Source organism: Mytilus californianus, unplaced genomic scaffold (assembly GCF_021869535.1).
Source record: "Mytilus californianus isolate M0D057914Y unplaced genomic scaffold, xbMytCali1.0.p SCAF_42, whole genome shotgun sequence".
Classification (NCBI taxonomy): Eukaryota; Metazoa; Mollusca; class Bivalvia; order Mytilida; family Mytilidae; genus Mytilus; species Mytilus californianus.
The window spans coordinates 1,717,677-1,739,997 of record NW_026262693.1 but is presented as its reverse complement, the minus strand read 5'-3'; the positions used below and the strand labels follow the sequence as shown (position 1 = coordinate 1,739,997).

General features: G+C 32.1%; 1 protein-coding gene across 1 annotated transcript; it reads right to left on the bottom strand.

Moving 5' to 3' along the window:
- Positions 1–5,982: 5,982 nt before the first annotated feature.
- LOC127699867 (prefoldin subunit 5-like) lies at positions 5,983–19,976 on the bottom strand. Its single transcript, XM_052203279.1, has 5 exons — positions 19,873–19,976; positions 9,966–10,100; positions 9,554–9,628; positions 7,716–7,821; positions 5,983–6,166 (listed from the first exon to the last, which is right to left on the bottom strand). The coding sequence occupies exons 1-5, from the start codon at positions 19,945–19,947 to the stop codon at positions 6,078–6,080; spliced, it is 480 nt and encodes a 159-aa protein (XP_052059239.1). The 5' UTR covers positions 19,948–19,976; the 3' UTR covers positions 5,983–6,077.
- Between the last annotated feature and the right edge of the window lie 2,345 nt (positions 19,977–22,321).

Below are 22,321 nucleotides of genomic sequence, written 5' to 3'. Positions count from 1 at the left end.
ATAGGGGTATATTATGGCTCATACAAACGCTCAGGGTCCCTGCTACCTGCCTATTATCTTAGTTATCGTTTCTTGTACAACGATAAGGCAATAACATTATTTATTCTTACTCTACCCGTCTATCTAAAAGAGAATAAAATAATAGAAAGTTGGCTTCTTGTTTCTGTTGCAAAACATAGCTAAACCAAATTACACATTTGCGAAGACATGTTACTTTTATTTGTAAATGTACCTTTTAGATGAGCCCTAGTTTGTAAAAACCAATGCAGTAATAAAAGATAAATTGCAATGGTTACAATACGTGGTACTTTTGGGTCCAAATATGCAATCCAGGGAGATTTTTTTGAACGAACGAAATCAACTCTTTCGAGGAGCGAAACTCAATAACCGGAAGTCAATATCCCTGCAAATTATGATGAAGTGATCTCCTACGACCCTTCGTGCTTTACAAACTTTCACATAGCCGCAATCGCCACGTTAACACCGATTTTCAGCCCACAAGCGGTAAGGAGGTATGAAGAATTAGAGGTCGCGATTATGTAAGAGATGCTGTGTTCATAATTACACATAATATAACTACTAGCATTCTGTACAACAAAAGACATTGGGCAATGAAGTGAGATCGAGATGACAATATCCAATCCGTCCTTATGATGGCATCAGAATATCACACTAGATTTTGAGTCTCACAGGGTTTTGACGAATTCCTGACTGTATGAATGAATGTATGCATGTATATATGTATGTATGTATGTAAGTATATATGTATGCATTTATGTATTTATGTATGTATGTATGTTTATATGCATGTATGTAAGTATGTATGTATGTTCCAATAAGTATTTTACGTCCTTTGACGTCATGCAGCTAACAAATCTGGTTTCACTCTTCATCAAAAACAGAGACATTAACACATCAATAAAAAGTAAAAATTTCGATCCAATGTCCATACCTGGCTCAAATGTGTTTTACAGCATATATACACCTCATATTAACCAAATGACAAGAATGCGCATAAGTAGCGGCTCTGCGTAACTTCAACCTTACACAATGGCTCTGTGCATCCCATTTCTCATACATATATACACCATATATTAACCACATAACATGAGTGCGCATAATTACTGCATCTGTGTATGCGCTGGTTGCTTTGTGCATACCACCACCCCACCATATGTCCTCCAGACCTCAGAAATATATAGTGCACATACATCCTATAAAACATTTTTCAAATGTAGCTCTGCACATCCGCTCTCAATTTGTGTACATCTATACACCATATTTTATTCAAATAACATGATTGCGCATCATTAGCGCCTCTGTATATGCGCAGGTCGCTCTGCGCATATCCTCTCCATGTATGTATGTATAAAATTGAGAATGGAATGTATATATGTATGTATGTATGTATGTATGTATGTATGTATGTCTTTATGTCTGTATGTATGTATGTTATATGCATGTATGTATGTATGTATGTATGTATGTATGTATGTATGTAAAATTCCAACAATTATGTTAGGTCCAATGACGTCATGCAGCTTACAAATCCTGTCGCCGTTATTCCACTAAAATTTATGCACATACGCAAATACAACATAGTCACTTGAATTTTATTTTCTGTATACATTTTATATCAGCTATGTCTGTACTCAAAACAAATTATCTTCATTAGTGCAACTCAGTTGCAGTCTAGTAAAAAACTCCTAACCCTAACCCTAACCCTAACCCTAATTACCCTAGCCATATTAGTAACCCTAGCCATAACCTAGTTCTAACCCTGAGTGTTTATGCTTTGAAATAGGCTGTTCGCATGTGCCAATTTATAACCCGTAGGCAAACACCATTGCTGCCCTCACTCAATTCTGATCCTATTGGTAAATCTCATCTTAACCATCAATTTAAATCTAACTCTAACCATAGCCATAACACTTATTGTAACCCCGAGTGTTTATGTTTGACGAAGGCTGTTCACATGTGTCAATTCATTACCCTATTGTAGCCCTCACTCAATTTTTATCCTATTTGTAAATCTCATCTTAACCCTAACCCTAACCCTAACGCTTATTCTAGCCATAACACTAATTGTAACCATAAGTGTTTATGTTTTGACTCAGGCTGTTCGCGTGTGTCCATTCATTACCGTAGGGCAAACCCTATTCTAGACCTTACTCAATTTTTATCCTATTTGTAAATCTCATCTTAACCCTAACCTATCTTAGCACAGCGCAACTTTAAAAAGAAATTGATAAGAAACTTTATACCGTTTTATTTTCATCCAATAGATTTTCTTCAATCACTTTTTGAAAAAATAGCTATCATATGATTGGTTAGTTGCTTGTGTATCTTGTCTGATCAAAATGTAAGTTTTTAGATTGAAATGAATAGACTGCAATGAGAAAATAATTCAAAGAATAAACTGTAGACACAGAGATATGTCTCGCTTGTATGTAGTTTGTAGTTTTGATAGTAAAATGCAAATGTAGATATCAAAATGTCAATACTTTAACATGGAAAGTAAATTCAACGAACCATGACTGGAGGGGCAGAAATATAATTTCCATGTCAATGAGACGTGCTAGTACTAACAAAGCTAAATACAAAATAAAGTTGACTTACCTTCGATGGATCCGTTTTAGATAATGCATATTTTAAGGGTTTTCTTGTTGTATAACACACCAAGAGGTGTCAGGACTGTTCAAATGAAAGACCGACCGTTAGTAGTCTTTCTATGTGTAATCCAGGCACAACAAGGTGTGTTATACGACAAGAAACCTCTTAAAATATAAATGAGATATTCTTTTCTCAAGCAATTTAATATGACAACGCCCCACGTCTCAATTATAAGGTGAAATAAAACTCACTAATTTAGATATACTAGTAAACGTTAATTACCACTGTCCAGTTAAATCAATATTTTACTGTTATTGCACAAAGCAAGAAATAAATCAATTGTTTTGGTATATGAAAATAAAATTCATATACTTGGTAAATAATTTATTTTATTATACTTCACGTCAAAATACCAGATTTTGATTGGGTTAATACGAGGGAGACAATTTACTCTATCCCATGGCAAATACTTCGCCTCAGTTGACAATGTTTTCACGGGGTAACAATCTGCTCTATCACCCTCTCAGCTATGTGTTATTTATATAATTTTCTTTAAAAAAGGAGTGTTAAGTTTTTTTCTCGTTTTATGATATTTTTGAGGATCCAAAGAATATCCATGGATATGGGATCATTGAGATGTAATGCTGATACAACTTCACACCAAATATCATTGACTTAGGGTTGGGGTATAATAATAAATCAATTTAGCAGGCTCTGCAAATTGAATGACAGAACTATTTGACTGTCAGTAGTAAAGATGGATATGTTTGGGAAGAAGAAGACCATTTTGTCTTTAAGTAGCTATAGGCTATCTACCCAGTAACCCCTTCAAAGAGATCTTTTATTTGGGGAGAGAATGCATTCTTCCTATGATTTTTTATATGAACGAAATATCCTAGTCTAATTTGCTGTCAAGAATTATTACACCTTACCATTTGTAAACTAAATATGTTTCTGTATTTTCAGGAACGGAAGTGTCTTTTTCCCCTTTTAAACAAATGTTTTACATTTTTTACCTTTGTGCACACTTGGATGGATGGATGGACAGGTATGGTAAAACCTAATGCAACCATTTTAGGAAATAACAATTAACAAGAAGCGACTATATTAAAAAAAAACACTTTCATGCATGTTTCTATATTTATCTATTTTAAATAATTAATATCTTGATTCCTTGACGCTAAATGTGTGTTCTTGTCGCTAAATTAGTCTTCTAGTCCCTTAATTATTCTTCTTGTTGCTAAATTATTCTTCTTGTCGCTTATTAGTGAGACCCTCGAATTTTTCACTGATTCCCAGATGTCAACTTTGGCACTTCGTTTAGGATTTAAAAAAAAAGATTTATCAGACCTTGTAGATCGAAATTGTTTACCTGACAAAGGGTCTGACATGATAGTTATGTCAAACAATCAGACGATTTTCAACAGCTCTGGTTTTCAATAATTCCAGAAGAATATTGATAGTTTAGGCGTATTTCGGCAATTCAACGTTACAAATGTTCTGATGAGAAAGAGAAAAAAATCAGATTCCAGAGAAAGCTGAGTTATTATTGACATGTGGCGACTAAGCATAGGTCATTCGACTTTTCATTGTTATATAAACTACTGAAACAATCTTAAAAGCAACTAAAGATTAAAATACCACTCGAAATAAACCAGAACTCTTTCAATTTTTAAGTAATTCCAGTATGTCAATCGGTTGACTTCCCATAATGCAAAATGCAACTCTATTGCAAACTTTGAAAACTTACAAAAAACACCCTTCGTTTTTTTACTGAACAATGTCAATGAATTACAATAAAAAATGGAGAATGATGCCCCCGCTTGCATAGAACATTATAAAGGGACATAACTCAAGAACGATAAAAGTGACGCTACCCAAATTTGTACTTGATCTGAGTTTTAAGGTAATAAGTATTGTGTATAGGTTTCATAATGTTTGGTTGAGACAAACTTAAGTTACAAAACGGAAACTAAAAATTTAGCAATTTTTCGATTTATAAAGGGGCATAACTCGATAATGATTAGAGTGACGATACCAAAATTCAACTTGATCTGTGTTTTGTGGTAAAAAGCATAGTGTATAATTTTCATAACATTTGGTTGAGGCAACTTAAGTTAGAGAATGGAAACTAAAGATTTTGCATTTTTTTTCATTTATAAAAGGGCATAACTCTAGAACGGTTAGAGTGACACTACCAAAATTCAAACTTGATCTTTATTGTGTGGTAATAAGCATTGTGTATATGTTTCATAAAATTTGGTTGAGGCAAACTTAAGTTAGAGAACGGAAACTAAAAATTTTGTTATTTTTTTATAAAGGGGCATAACTCTAGAACTGTTAGAGTGACCCTACCAAAATTCAATCTTGATCTGTATTTGGTGGTAATAAGCATTGTATATAAGTTTCATAACATTTGGTTGAGGTAAACTTAAGTTAGAGAACAGAAACTAAAATTTTTGCAATTTTTCCATTTATAAAGGGGCATAACTCTAGAACGGTTAAAGTGACGCCACCAAAATTCAAACTTGATCTGTGTTTTGTGTTAATTAGCATTGTGTACAAGTTTCATAACATTTGGTTGAGGCACACTCAAGTTAGAGAACGGAAACCAATTTAGGGACGTACGGATGTACAGACGGACAAGGATAAAACTTAATGCCCCCTCCGCTACGTGGGGCATAAAAACACAGAATATCACAAATAGAAGGAGAAAGAATTCCACTTTTCAGGATTATAATGATGACGTATTAACCCCTCACGTAGAAACAAAATGGCTATTACCTGATACCATTAAAGTCATTGCCTTTAAAAACCTTCAAAAAATGTAGGAAATTATTTGCTTATATTTTTTCCATAAAGTTTCTGGGAACCTAGGGGGCAGAGTTGACTAAGATGTCAAACTTCTGTATCATTAGCCTGTCAACACTGAGGTTATGAGTTTGAATCTGGCATGTGGCAGGCGTGTTCGACTCCAATCTTAATTGACTAGGATTGTCAGTTTTCTTACCAAAGGTCAGTGGTTCTCTACAGCTTCTTCCACCAATAAAAACTGACCTCCAGGAAGTAGCGCAATTGTGCTGAAAGTGGAGTTAAACACCAATAAATCATAAAATTTCTATTTCAAAGGGGTGTAACTGCTTCAAAAAAAGTTGATCTTGCCAAACAAGATTGTGTTAACCTTAACTACTTCTTTAATCATATTTAAAAAAAAAACACAAATTCTGCATCAGTGAAATTTTTTAGGATAATTCATAAGAAAAATGGACTAGTCTCCAGAATATCACTGTTTTATGAACCCAGGCTAGAAGTAAGTTAAGGTATTGATCAGTATATTTGGCTTAGGCTAAAGAATTTGTAAAACAAAAGTATCTAAGACTGTTTAATCATATAATTTAGATGGAGTACAATGAAAAATGGTATAAAAAGTCATTGACAAAAAAAATTCATTGTCACTGAACACTTCATCGAGTGGCAACTGTACTTCCATTGGCAGCAGCTTGCTGTTGTAACGAAGCTTGCTGAACTTTATACTGTAAAATCTCTATAACAACTGAAAATGATAAATAGAAAAGTCAATTAATGTATGACCAAGTTCTAAAATCATCTATAAACGAACTTTAATCATGTTAAAATATTGAATTTTATTTTCAATCTCTTTCTCTTGAACCTCAGACAAATAGATAGTTCTATAAACAATTTTCATTTGCATAATTACATACTTCTCTACTTGGATGATGACGATGATGATGGATGACTGCTTAACGTCCAGTGGCAAGTTAAATGCATATTCAGGACAAAAACATGATAATATGATATGAATTTTGAACTGATTTGTACTAACTAGACCGACACACTGAACAGGAATTTTTATGTGCTAAATCAGATGGAATGTCCAAAGGAAGACATGACACCTTAACCCGACATATTATTCTGACTAAGCACCAACAAGTCTATGCTCTTATTCAAATCCAGCAAATACCAATTTTCAAGTGTTTGGTTTGACCCAGCCAGGGATTAAACCCCTGACCTCCCACATTCACTCCGGCCAGCATGCTACCACTGTTAGGACATTGAAACTTTCAAATATACTATCAACCTAAAGAAACCAGGCCTTAGGTTATCTCCAAATGTTCACATAATTTATAAACTGAAAATTTAACGACAAAAGTTTTAATAATACTGTATAAAGATTTATCTATTACTTCTTAAAAGTATTCTTTCACACTAAGGAGTTTAAAATATTCTTTTTATTCTTAATTTTAAAAAAAAAATACAAGTAGGAACATGTTTTCTACTTTTTGTAATATTCCAATTTTAATCAATTTGCTTTGAAACAGTGTCTGATCAACTGACTATTAATTACAGCATGGTAAAAAAGGGGAGGTAATTAAATCGGGTAAAAATTTACAAGCTATAAAAGATGCACTATTTGTAGCCTGGGATCAATTAATCAACAGACCAGGCAAATGGAGTATAAAAACAAAAGAACATGCAATCTTTTGTTAGGTAATACATGTAACATGTTGCATTATGGGATAGTCTTATTTTCTGGACATCATTTGGCAGGAAATAATAAAATGGCCATAAATTTATTGAAATCAAATAAAAATTGTAAATATGTTATTTCCAGTAAAAATGAAGCTATATTTAAACCCATACTGATTTACATTGTTAATTAACTACTGTAAAGTAAGAAATTTTCCCAATAATAAAAACATCGCAAATATTTTTTTGATTTGATGAGGTATTCATTGTTAACATAATATATATGCATTAAATTCAGTTCTGATCTGCGCTGAAAGTGCTCATATGAAATTCTTCCATGCCTGGCTTAATTGATGTAAAGCAGAGACATTGCCATGACCCCCAACTTTAATATTTGGGAATATTGTCTTACAATGAATATTATCATAAGGAAAATATGTACTCAAATCTGGTTTAGATTTAGATTACAATTATTGAAGGTAAACTAAAATACTCATTTTATGTATTAAAAGATAGAAGAAAATCATAAAAAATATTTCAAATGGAGGTCTTTGAAATTAAGTTAAAGTCTGCTGCAATAGCATAAGGCCCAGAGTCTTGTGTGTAACTATTACCTTGTTTCATCCTATACTTTTCCTGCAGTAAGGGTTGTACTTTTTCTATCTGTTTAGTAATGTAATCAATCTTTCTTTTGAAATGTTCTTTCCCTTTTTTGACATCCTGTGAAATAAAAAAATCAAACATAATTCAGATAAAGGAATAAAATAAATAGTAAAACAATAACAAAAGATAACAGGTTATTTTCATTATAATTTGGTTTTTATCTTGACTTGATAGAATTTGTAGGAAGAATTCAATATTTATATATATGCCATTCTTTATTACTCATGTATATAATCCTTCAATAAATTGCTTTGATGAGCGCAGCTGGATACGACCGCAGAGGTCCAACCCTGAACAGTTGTGGCAAAAATGGACACAATATTCGCGCTTGATACAGGTCTGAATTTGGATTGTAATTAAATATTTAACACATAATAGGTTTCTGACACAGAATAACTGTAGTCAAAGAACTTAGAATTGGTTATATGATTTAAATTTATATTCAATTTTTTGCTTTTGTACAATAGACTATATGCTATTTCTACATAAGGAAATGCCTTTCCCCCCCCCCCCCCCAAATAAAATGCTTTGCTGGGCGCAGATTGATACGACCGCAGAGGTCGAACCCTGAACAGTTGGGGCAAGTATGGTCACAACATTCAAGCTTGATACAGCACTGAATTTGGATTGTAATTAAATATTTGACACAGCATAGGTTTCTGACACAGAATGAATGTGGTCTTAGAACTTAAAAAATTTTAATTTACCAATTCAAACCATATCATTATTATTTGCTTTTATATATAAATCAGAAATAACCAATTTAAAATGGAAAATTTTAAAGAAAAAAAAGGAAAACAAAATCCCCCCCCCAAATTTTTTGAACCCCCTTATGATTAATTTACCCCCAAAGTCAATCCCAGCCTTCCCTTTGTGGTATGGTACCTTGTAGTACAATTTCAGAGAGATCCATACACTTGAACACAAGTTATTGTCTGGAAATTAGAAAAATGCTTGTTTTTTGGCCCCTTTTAGGCCCCAAATTCCTAAATGTTTTGGGCAATTACCCCCAAACTCAAACCCAGCTTTCCCTTTGTGATATGGAACCTTGTAGTACATTTCATAAAGATCCATACACTTACACACAAGTTATTGTCCTGAAACTAGAAAAATGCTTGTTTTTTTGCCCCTTTATGGCCCCTTTTCCTAAAATTTTGAGGCAATTACCCCCAAAATCATTCCCAGCCTTCCCTTTGTGGTATGGTACCTTGCAGTACAATTTCAGAGAGATCCATACACTTGAACACAAGTTATTGTCTGGAAACTAGAAAAATACTTATTTTTGGCCCCTTTTTCCTAAACGTTTTGGGCAATTACCCCCAAACTCAATTCCAGCTTTCCCTTTGTGATATGGAACCTTGTAGTACAATTTTAGTAATTTACATCCATGTCATTTGGTCTTTGGTGGATAGTTGTCTCATTGTCTTATTACACTACACCTCCTTATTTTATCTTACCTGGTAAGAACAGCAATTAACATATATTGATTAGATACCAGCATTTAATCATTGTCTTGTGCGCATACATGTATATATCCCATTTTGAACAAACCATACCGATTTTTATTGTTAATTAACTACTGTTATTGTTAACTGTTGACGTAAAAATTGAAGAAATCTATTCAACATTTCATAGGTTGAGCTATGTATCAGTGAAAAAATTTCACAAATAGTAAGAAGGCTTTTGAGATCAAAATAACATTAAATTTGAATTATCATCACCAAATTCACGCTATATCCCTGGCACAGAGTTTAACTGTGCCTTCATAACAATTTCAATGCAGTCTTACCATATCTACATAATATCCTGTCCCTATATCAACCATTACATTGTGCACATCACTCAGTTGTCCTGGTACATATATCTATATTTAGTTAAGATGAATAACTCACTTTTGTGGTGGCTAAATGGCTATATTGTATAGCTGAAACATGTTTATGTAGTAAGTGTGAAGGATTATGAAATCCGAATTCAATTCTTACATTTAAAACTTTTTGTAAAATATCTGTCAGCATGTTTGACATAAATTATAAAGTACATCTGTTGAAATTTTATTTCAATCCTTTAAATCAGTTAATTCCTTCCAAAACTAAAAATATGGCAATGATTTTTTTCCTAATTCTTCTCCCAAAATGTGGTAGTTAAATACTGAATATCTTGTTGATAAATAAATACAACTTTTGAGTACAACTGTAGGATACAGAACCAGTCAGAGGAACCAGTATATCTTTGTTCTGGCTTTCAGGTGAAATTTTGTTCAAACTTTCTTGAGATTCTACAAACTTCCCCTGTGCATGCTTCAGCTGGTTCATGGAACTTGAGAACAATTCAATTTCCTGAAAATAGTAAAAAAAACAGAAAATTAAATTAATATTTTATGATAAAAAAGAACATGCAGGGTACAATGTATATAATGAGGATATAGCAACAACATAAAACAAAAAAGAAAATACTTCTATATATGTCAAAGTAATGTCTTCAAGAATAAACAAGTATCTATACCATATATTCAAGTTCTTATTCAGTACAATCAAAAGATAAAAAAAAAAAACACAATATCTCTTATCAGATTTGAAGTTCTTTTAACTAAGATGCCCCATAATTGTTGTGTTAAAAAGTTATCAACAGATTGACCAAAATATGAACCTGTTGCTCAATAGATCAATATTGTCATTATAACCTTCTAATTACTGTAGACTGATTGATCAATATGGCAGGTGTTATTACTTAAAAGGTGCAGGGATCTCCATGACCTGTTTTAGGATGGCACACCGCCATCGTTAAAATATCTTTCGCCACCGTCAAATGATCCCCGCCATCATTAAATTATCTTCCGCCATCATCAAATGATACCACCATTGTCAAAATTTGTTTTTGTTTCTCTAGCCGCCATTTTTGTTAGCAAATTATAATCAATAAATGGGAAATGTGTCCATTGGACACAGATAATGCCCCTGCTTGCATATCATATAAAGTTATAAAGGGACAAAACTGAAGAACGTTAAAAGTGATGCAACCCAAATTTGTACTTGATCTGAGTTTTGTGGTAATAAGTATTGTGTAAGATTTATAACATTTGGTTGAAGCGAACTTAAGTAAGAGAACAGAAAAGAATAAACAGCTGCGCCACGGGTGCATGATACGCCCGTCGTCTTGTGTGTGAGGTTTTATGCAATAATCATAAATCGTTTCTGAGATACAGCGCAACATGTGAAAACACCCCTTTTTTTTATAAAAAAATCAATAACTCTAAAATAAAATTTTGAATCATCACCAAAAAGTATACAGATCTTAAGATTAATATAATTAAGAAGTGTGTAAAGTTTTAAGCAATAATCATAAATCGTTTTTGAGATACGGCGCAACATGTGAAAACCCCCCCCCCCCCCCCTGTTTTAGTTACAAAGTCCCGTAACTCAAAAAGTTTTAATCTGATTTTCACCAAAAAGTATACAGATCGTTTGACCATCATAAGAAACAACTATGTTAAGTTTCTTGAAATTTCACAAATGAGTGAAGAGTATTTGTATTGTATGAGAGAAAGTCAGAGAGCGAGAGAATATAATCAAATAAAATTTATATGTAACCTTAAATACTACGTGTATAATTATAAAAATCAACTTGTCAGTGATATATATTGTATACTGAATTATTATTTATATGTAACCCCTTGATACCCTTGTCAGGTGGTAGTGTAGGGGTACATGTATGTTAAATCCTGACTATTGAAAAACAAATAAAAGATAAAAAAAAAAAGTTTCATGAAATTTGGATAAGTCGTTCTCAAATTACGGTGCGACATGTGGACGCCAGACAGACGGACAGACAGACAGACAGACAGTCAGACAGACAGACAGACAGACGGACGCCAGACATTTGTATACCATAATACGTCCCATCAAAATTTTAAATAAATAAATAAAAATTCAGCATTTTTCCATTTGAAAAGGGGCATAACTCTAGAAGAGTAAAAATGATACCACCAAAATTCCATCTTGCTCTGTTTTTTTGGTAATAAGATGCAACATTTGTAGATATTTTTACTGGTCTTCCTATATAAATATGCATTTCTTTAAACATAATTTAAAAGCAGTGTAAGGGAGGTAATTAAAACGTATTTGGATTACCTCCCTTACACTGCTTTTAAATTGTCTTAATTGTTCATTAACCATTACTTTATACATAATTTAAAAGCAGTGTAAGGGAGGTAATTCAAATGATGTATTTGAATTACCTCCCTTACACTGCTTTAAATTATGTTTTGTACTAAAGTATTTGTCCATTAACCAGGACACCCTTGTCTTTCCCCCTTTTTTGCCCCTAATTCCTATACGGTTTGAGCCATAACCCCCAAAGCAAATCCTAACCATCCCTTTGTGGTATGGAAACTTGTGGTATAATTTCAGAGAGATCCATACACCATTCCACAAGTTATTGTCTGGAAACTAGAAAAATGCTTATTTTTGGCCCCTAATTCCTTATCTGTTGGTACCATAACCCCCAAAATCAATCCCAACCTTCCTTTAGTGTTATTGAACCTTATGGTAAAATTTCAGAGATCCATTCACTTAACTAAAGTTATTGTGCGAAAACCAATGTGTCTAGGACATGTAGGACGACGATGACGACAACAACGCCAACGTCATACCAATATACGACTGCAAAAATTTTTTGTGGTCGTATAAAAACAATCAGAAATTGGTGTATTAATCCCGACCATTATAAATTAGAATTCAAATTTTCTGGTAATATCTATCCGGATGCAAGTAAAATCGGCAGTGGGCAAGTGAAACCCATCATATACATGTAGTTGTCCACCGGGCAAGTTGTAATATTGTGTTTGTGTATAACTATGTCAGATGTTGATTTCTCTGAGGTGTGTGTATAATCATATTACTATTTTCGTCGTCTTTATTTATTTCATATGGGCATGCCTGGAAAATCAAAAACATAATGGTTTCCCCTGAATAATTCTATTGGTCAATTCCTATGCATAAGCCAATGAGCGCCAGCGTTTTAGAATGTTCCGCTACTAATTGTGAGAGGAAGTCGAAACAATGATCCAATCAGAATGTGTTTCACAAGCAACTTTTGGGTTGTTTTAAAAATGAAAGTAGAAGAAAACAAATTATGACCTTAGTGAATTTGTCAGTTAGTTACAATAAAGAGTATTAAAGACCAGATGCACCTAATTTACTAGGAACGACAACAGCAGCAAACATTCAGAGGTATAAAATACAAAATTAGTTTTTTTATCGCTATAAATTATTATCCGATTTTGGGTATAATACCCATTAATGGGGATAGTCATACACAAGAATCAGGGACAACTCAGCGGGGGTAACGTTATCAGTGACCAACAACAGAGCACTTTTGGACTGATAAAATTTAACATTGTTGTATATGGAAAAAACATGACAGTTGCTTAAAAATGATTTGTCAACATTTAATTTGTACAATCATAAACTATTGCAATGGTAGGTGAAAAAGTTATTAAATTTATCTTTATTTTGATGTAAAAAAAAAATCATTTTATGTTATTTTAAAGTGGTGTCCCTAATGATTTGAAAATTGCACATGAAAAGATACGTTTTTTCCTACATAACTTAACCAAATTCAATGATGACGAGTGGTAGTAAAGAAATCATTTAAAATTCATTATTAGAGTGATATTATTTCGCCATGTCCCATGTTATTTTTGTATAATTCTTCTTTCTGAAGGTGCAAAAAAAAATATTTTATGTTTACATTTGATGGTGTCCCTTTGAAGTTTGAATATGGTGATTATTTCGTTATCAAACGTCTGTTCATGTTTATGCATATACGTATATTGTAAAGAACTGAAACCGATATCTAACCGTACCATATTGGGAAAGACGGAAAATGTTTGATAAAGCGTCGAAAACTTTAAAAAAAAATTAATTATATTAATCATTTTTCAATTATTGTTTAAAATAAATTCATGATGACGAAAATGTTAACTTGAATTTAAGTCCTCATTAAAAATTGTTGAAATTTTAAACATTATCCTCATAATTTAAATATATAGATAGAACTAAAACACATTTTGTATGATGAGAAAATTGCTAATGAATTACAGAGAGCTTATTTGTAGTACACCCCTAATATCAAAGAAAACAATGTGAATTTGAAATACTAAAAGTTGGAATGAATTAATTCAAAATGCAAAGCATTTGTGTATATTGCTATTAAAAGTTTTGTAGGGTTCGGGAAAAGTAACATTTAATTGTTTTTCTTTCTCTTAAACACTTATTATGTATAAAACATATTTTATTTATTGGAAGGAAAAAGATATGTACAAGTATCACTTATTGTGTTCTTATCTTAACCATATTAAAGTGTGAATTTAAACAACAACCACCCGCTGTTTAATCATCTACCAGCTATTCAATTAATGAAAGATGTAGACCGACATTCATGTTGATTTTGAAAAGTTTAATGTACACATTACGTATAACTCTGTCAACTTCTGTACTCTGGGATGTTTATACATGAACATATATAGCCCCGTCTAGTGTGCATGAGAGATTTAACTAAAATTTTGAATGTTGAAATACTGATGACAATGTGTTAATTGTGCATCTAGAACATTCAAATGTCCAATGATATAAAAATAATATACTTATTCAACAGTTAAATTATAATAATAAATTCATAAACAGTTGGACATATAAAAAAAGAAGATGTGGTATGATTGCCAATGAGACAACTCTTCACAAGAGACCAAATGACACAGAAATTAACAACTATAGGTCACCGTACATCCTTCAACACACTGTTAGACGTATTATTATTTGATATGTGCAACAAGTTTTCTGGTATTTCAAACATAATATTACTTTGCCTTTCAACATCAGTGTAATCTTTTCTATCAGACCAAACTTTTTCTATGAATGAAGGTAGATGTGCATGATGTGGGGTATGAGTAAATGCAGAAGTCATGAACTTCTGGTAAATGACATAGCAACCCAACCATGCACATAAATAACTTAGATATCTAGAGAGCAAAATATAGCTTTCTCCAAAAGACAGGCTCTTACAGGGCAACTTAAATATTCAACAATAGACATACCTTTATAAAAATGTCAAGATCTAAATCGCCCAGAGTCTATACGTTCAATGTGAATTTAAAAAAAACTATGTGGTGTTTGCTTACATCCTCTTTTTTCAGTCTATGGTGGATTGTTTTCTAATATTGGCAATAATACCACATCTTCTCATTTTTCTTAAGGTCTGTTATAAACATAAACATTCTCCAAATAACGAAAACAAATAAGATATGACATACGACAACTACTTACGAGGTTCCCAAATTTGGACAGGTACTAGTACATATATATAGAAATGTGGTCGGGTTAAACTTACTTTTGTAGATCTCCCCCCTCCCCCTTTTGAACCTCAGTATAGATCTCAACCCTCCCCCTTTTGAACCTCAGTATAGATCTGAACCCTCCCCCTTTTGAATCTCAGTATAGATTAACAGAATGTGAATAAAAGACAATACAATAAAGACAAGAAAAGAACTTTACTCTGGTTTGTTTAAAGTTATTGCCACACATCTTATTTTTAACCGTCCAAGTCCCAATTCGCCTCCTATTGTGTCTATATAAAAATGACCATCCCACATGAGTGCATATTAAATATTTTTGAAAATCTATTTTGCCTTTCTGCTTACCTGGCTATGTGATTACAAAATTTTTTGGATAGACATGTTTTGTTTATGTCTAAAATTCAAAGAAAAGTACCCTCATACAATGGCTGTATAAAAAGTTGTATATAGCAAACCTACATTGTATAATGCTTTTTCATGAACTTATTCAGTGATTTTGCAGGTTAATCTATATCATTTTGTATATGAAAACATGTGTTATCTTCATCAATATGAATTGCTTTTTAAACTTGCTTTTGAAAGACGGAAAACGATCCAGGATACACATGTGAAGGTGAAGCTCTATAGTTTATTGAAAAATTTAGATTCACACCGGATATGTTTTTGGAAATTTATGAGTTTCATATGAAATTGTATTGTGTCTTGTATTTGCATATTACTCCCATCCTTTCTTTTCAATATGTTAAGAATAAACATCATTATCTAAAGGTAATACAGATACAGCGAAAATTGACACGAAGTAGGCAAATATTTCGAATAGGAATTATACCGACCTGTATTTCACACTAGTAAAAAAGAAGAAAAAACGTGAGATTGCCTTTTTAATGTACCTCTTTAAAATTATTGTAGCCTTAAAATTGTCAAAACTTATCAAATCAACTTTCTAAAATTCACAGGTTTAGTCTTTTTCACCCAAATCTTCTTTAAGGTAGCACTACAGTCTAACAATGATTTTTTGAAGATATTTTTTTTATCACATAATTTTGAAGTAAGTATTATTCTGCACAGTTTGTAAAAATCCCAAAGTCATTATCATATCACAACAGGGAGTAAATTGATAATGAACTTTTGTAAATAAAAGCACATGTAATTAATCTAAATATATAGGCATTTGGGAGGGGCTAATATGTCAATCATCTGTTGATACCAGTGTCCAGCTGTTAATCCCTGACCACAAGATAAAAATATCTCATTGCATTGCAACAAAACTAATTTATAAAACATGGAAGTTTAGAACAGAGAAAATGAAAAAGATATGAATAGGAAAAAATTTAAAGGGAAAAAATCTACCAAAATGAAAAAAAACTATGGAAAAGAGTGTGAAAGTATCTTTGAAAGCCTCTGACTGCCTGTATAAATTTCTCGTCTTTGGTCTTCTACATTTAAAAATAATTTTAGGCATTTTAACTAATTTTAAGTTTATGTGAAATTTTTTAATTCCATGAAACTCATAAATCATGTTGGACAGTCTATTTTCAAGAAGGGGATGGTCTTGATCTTTTTATGGACATGTATTTTAATTTTAATATATTAGCTAATTTCAGTCATCATGGTCATATTATATTTCTTTTTAAAATTCAAATGAAAATTATTCTTTATAGTGAGAATAATGATGTTAAATATTAATTATGATGCAGCTGGCCAATCCTGTTATTCTCTTATCTTAGACTGTCTGGACAGAGGCGGAGCTTTGTCTTTATTTAATTACTACATCACAGATGTTGGTCAAATCTGTGACGTCAAACTCCCGCCAAATGCCAAGTTAGTGTTATACAGTGCACACAAAATGCAAATTTTACAGCATTAGAGCATCAAAGACACAATGTGTGTGGTTCTATTGATAAAGTAATGGTGTTAGAACACTCCTGGGGTGTTCCCAGTGGAATTTTTGTATTTATGTGGCATTTATAGGGGTTCTTAAGAGGAAATTCAGTTTTAAGGTCATTTCTCAGAACAATTTTTTCATGAGAATTGTAAGGAAAAAATGAAAATAGAAACTTTATGGGTACCCCCTTTGGCTTGTCTTTGATATATGTGATTGAAGGGAGTATTTTCTACAATACCGTGTCCCAGTTTTTGGATAATTTGTTTCTAAATGAATTTATAGGTCTCCAAAGATGAAAGGTGAAATGAGGTTTGGCATCCAGCAGTAAAAATAATATATCTTATTACTGGAGGCATATATCAAAAATCTGAGACACGGTTTTGTAGATTGTGAATGGTTGATTAAAGGGATGAAAACAAATTTTTACTACCATTTGACCTGAATGTGCCATTTTCATCCAAGTTGGAAGACCACTTTTTTGGCAATTAATGAGCTATATTTTGAGATTAATCATACCAAAAATAAATTTATCTATAGATTTAGAAAGAGTTATATTTCAGCTTTAAAATGAGTTAAAGATTTTAAAAATCCATCGAGTAGTTTTGGAGAAATTAATCTTTAAAGACTGTTGGTTGGAGTCAGAAAATTCTGACTGTAGTGCTACCTTAAAGCGTCTCAAAATCGAAAAATGCATTTTTTAAGATTAGAAAAAAAACCATCGCTATTTTAACTAGTTGCGATTTTAATCATTTTTTTAACCATGTTAACTATAATAGAACATAAATCAGGCCATTGTTTTTCTCTTTTAAATCATTTCTCATTTTTTCATACTGCGGCATTTTATAACGGTTTTACTCATTGTCGAATGATGTACAGTGTCCTATAGTTGTTAACATCCTCGTATTTTGTTCTTTCAATTGACGGAAAGTTTTCATTGTACCACATCTTTTTATTTATAAGCCAATATATCCATTTGTTGTTAGAATTAAGAGGATACATTGCAAATGTAAATGCAAAAGCCCCAGAAATGAAGAAGGTACCAGAAAAAAGTCTGGTTAGAGATAGTTTGTCTCTGATTTACAATGTGAAAAACTTATTTCATAGTAATATTTTGTGTTTTCTTGAACATTAATAATTATAAGAATAAACAACTTTGTAAACAAAACTAATTGTAAAAGAATTCATAATGATCTAGTAATTATTTAGAAAATAGGCCGCGAAAATTTGTTATTACTTGAGATATATCCTTTGCATGAATAAAATTTGATAAGTCTTCATTTATCAATTCTAACAAACAATATCCCAAGCTGTAAAATGAATTTATGTGATAAAAAGAAAGTACTTCAATAATTTAAGATTCTCTAATATATTCAAAAGATAGTAAACAGTTTTACTATTTAATTGTGAATTTTTGTCCTATCAATTGAGTGACAGTCAGTCGTGTGACTTTGTGCCATTTACTTGCAACTCAGGACTGTGAAAAATTACCTTTACTTTTGACCTCATAACATTGTAAATTTAATCGTTTACGATTGCAGAGGCGTATAAAACAGATAGTATAAATACCTTTTTTTCAGATTTTTTTTTTATTATAATCAAGAAAGACAAAGAAGATTCTCTTGAAAGAAAGATTTGTAACTACAGTCAGGGGTACTACTTGTACAAGTAATTTTTTTTGCTTGAAGAAGTAAATATTAATATACTTGTATAAGTAAATTTGTAGGATACTTATACAAGTGTATTTTATTTACTTGTATAGGTAAATAAGTTTTTGGCTAAGTTATGTCCCTTAGACATTCAGATTTTTTTTACTTATACAAGTAAAAAAGTCATCCTATCTTCTTTTCTTGATTTCTTAGGACTTCTTTGCTCTTATATAATTTTTAATTGTCTTTCCTTTGCAGATGTCTTCACTAATCATTTAAGTGTAATTTCATGGACAATGAAAATCTCATTTGTCTGTTATCTTTAGAACACTTCTCATTAACAAGCCCCCAAGGGGCAATTTTTGAAGGCCTTGCCAAATACTTAAGATCTTTGCCAATCAGTTTCTTGATTGAATTGATGAGATGAAACATTGAATTCTAATAAAAAATTATGAGCTAACCTGAGAAAAATTGTTAAAGACATGTTTTTACATCTCAACACTTGAGAATTTTTGTGGGATTGTAAAAAAAATTACTTATACAAGTAAATTTTTGAGAAAATTAAGGGGAAATTATTCAAACATTATAATTAACTTATATAAGTAAGTCTGACTGAATTTTGCCAAATGAAAATTAAACTATGCCTTGTACTGCCCTATTCATTTTTCCTTCCCTTTAAAACCAAGTGTCTTGCTGACAGCAAGGATTTAAAACTATACATATTCTTGCTGATAATTAACATGTTAAACGATTCCCACTGATTAATCAATTAACACATATATGATCATATGTAGACCATTGCGACACCTATCGTGATTGTCATATCTTGTGAACTGGACACCAGATGAGTCAAGGAGATTAGAAACCCGGTTCAAAAGAATTATTTCTTAAATTGAGTTATCTCCCTCAAAAGTGTCTACAATTGTACATGACCCATTTATGAGGATCTTCCTTAACCTAAGGGAAAAATGAAGGGTAAAATGAGTCAGTTTGAGGTTTGGAAGTCTGCAAAAATTTTCCCAAATAGAGTAAATAGGGCTTTATAATAAATTCTGTGGGCGGTCAAATACGAAAATCGGTCCGGACACAATCCTATGATGGATTAATTATTAAAATATGTAATCGTACTGTGACGAGTAAAAAGCTTATTGTATTGGAGTTTCTATCACGACTTTTGGTTAGTAAGTTAAAAAAAAAGTGAAACTTAAGTAATGCTAAGTTTGAACCTGGTCTAATTGTTTAGCTAACTGGTTAAGTTGTTCAATTGGCAACTGGGCAATGTCGATTTGTTGGGTCGCCATGTCGGTATTTTATCCAAGGGAAGTAATTTAATAGACAGAAGTAGTTAAAGACCAACAAAAAATATAATATGATAAGGTATAGGAAAGGACCAAAATAAATGGATAGCCGGCGAAGCAAATTACCGGCGATCCGACACAGTCACTATAATTCTGTATTGAATATTAAAGGCGAAAAAAATCTAAAGGCTGATTTTTGTTGTTTGAATGGATTATTTTTATGGTCTTTAAAAATAAAAGTATATTGCAGTCGTATAATTTAATGTTATCACTGTTGTATATTTGCTTATCGGCACAAAGTTCGTGGAATCGGCGCGTTACGTTTGCGCGAATTCGTCCTACGTTTGCGCGAGAAAAAAATCCACGTTTGCGCGACAAAATGCATTACGTTTGCGCGAAATTTACCTGTTGAAAAGTTACTACGTTTGCGCGGATTTATACAAGAACATATCAAAATAAATCCATAACTTTTTATAAAAAAAAAAAACAAAATTTACTTAATCTAGTTAAAAAAAAACTGAAATTAATTTGTACAAATTTACTTAATATGTTAAAAAAAATATTAAATTAATTTGAACTGTTTTATCGGTCATCTTACATACACATGTTCAAGTTATGATTTACCATTCTAAAAATCATCTGCATGTAAACTGCGTTTTATTCATGACTATATACTTTGAATGTTCTTTTCCATGATATTCACTGTATTTTATTCAAAAGTTTTCTTTTACATAAATGTAGTACTTTTTAATGTTTACAGGTTTACCAGAGGACAATATAATTACAAACATAAGATAATACATAGCGAGACAGTACAGACATAATACCATATACATAGTATGTTATAAAAGACATTTGATATAATTAGTTAAGTATTTGATGATTTTTTTAGGAAAATTGATAACATTTTTTGTACGTGTACGTTACATATAGACAGAAACTTTCCTCAACAAAAAAATATAATTCAAAACATAAAATATAAGATGTAAGGATAACAATTTTATCCATGAAACCAATTTGGCAAAACAATTTCCATAATGTTGAAGGATTCTCTCTGCAAACATTTTCACGTCCGCTCTCATCGGCATGCTCGACTCGTCGAACTGTGAAAGAAGAGTGTGCCGTATTCCGATGTAAATAAACTACGATTCACACCTCCTGTTTACAGCTAGAGTTCCGTTTTACGATACACTTACGATGATACACAGTGCGTAACTTGCGATCAACTTAGTAGTCCTTTACGATGCCTTTGTGAAACACACGTAACGGGAACGTAGAACCACTCGTAAACGGATCGTAAAATGATACGGTGATCGTAAGTTAAGAAGGCTTTGTGAAACGGTGGCCAGACCAGTACATTTGTTCTTGCTTGGATTCATTACATAATAATATGGTATAAACTTTGATTAAAGAGCATAAATATCAGCATTTTACAGGTAAGGAATATATGAAACTTATCACCTATTCCTTCATTACATAAAGTACATATTCTAGTTTTCCCTTCGGAATCCCTGCCCATCTCCCGGTCTCAATAGTTGACTTAACGTTCGAACATCGATGTTTAGAAATATAAAATCTGTCCCTAAGTATTAATCTTAATAAATATGGTTCCAAACAAAACTCAAAACAATAAACGAAAAACAAATTACAGGTAAAAAAAACTCAGGTAAACTACAGGTAAATTCGCGCAAACGTAATACCATTTCACCGCGCAAATGTAATGCTCGTCATTTTCAAATTCGCGCAAATGTAGGTCGCCCCGTGGAACGGTGACAGATCTATATATAAGGCATAATCTATTTAAACAAATAGTTAATAAAAAAGTACTGCTGTATTTTGAAGATAATTCCTCGGCATTTCCATCGAAAACAACCCAAATGAAAGATCAAGATTATGATCCTTTGATGAATGTACACATTTCATAACTTGAAGTGTCTCCAGCAATATTATTTGAAATCAACTCCTGAAATAGGTAAAAACTTAATCATGTTGGTTGAAAGCTCAACAGAGCTTACGTTATGTCTTTGTTTTGTATACCATGCCGACTCTATTTAAAGCTTATTTATTTATCATGAGAGTGTGAGTCATGTATATCTTTAACAAGACGTGTTCGATCTCATTGCGTGCATTGCATTGCGTTCAAGTCTGAGTTAGAGGCATTTGATCTGGATACCGTGTGTAGTCATTGTTTACAAGTCTGAGTTAGTGGCATTTGATCTGGATACTGTAAAGGTGAATACTTTCGCGGTGCCTTTATTTCGCGATTTCAGTTCATTATAAACTAGTAAGCTACTCGGCTAAAAGGGTTCACTTTCCTGTTCTCGTTCTCTGATATGACACCAATAATATACCGCTTGTTGGTCTGGATGAAAGAGTA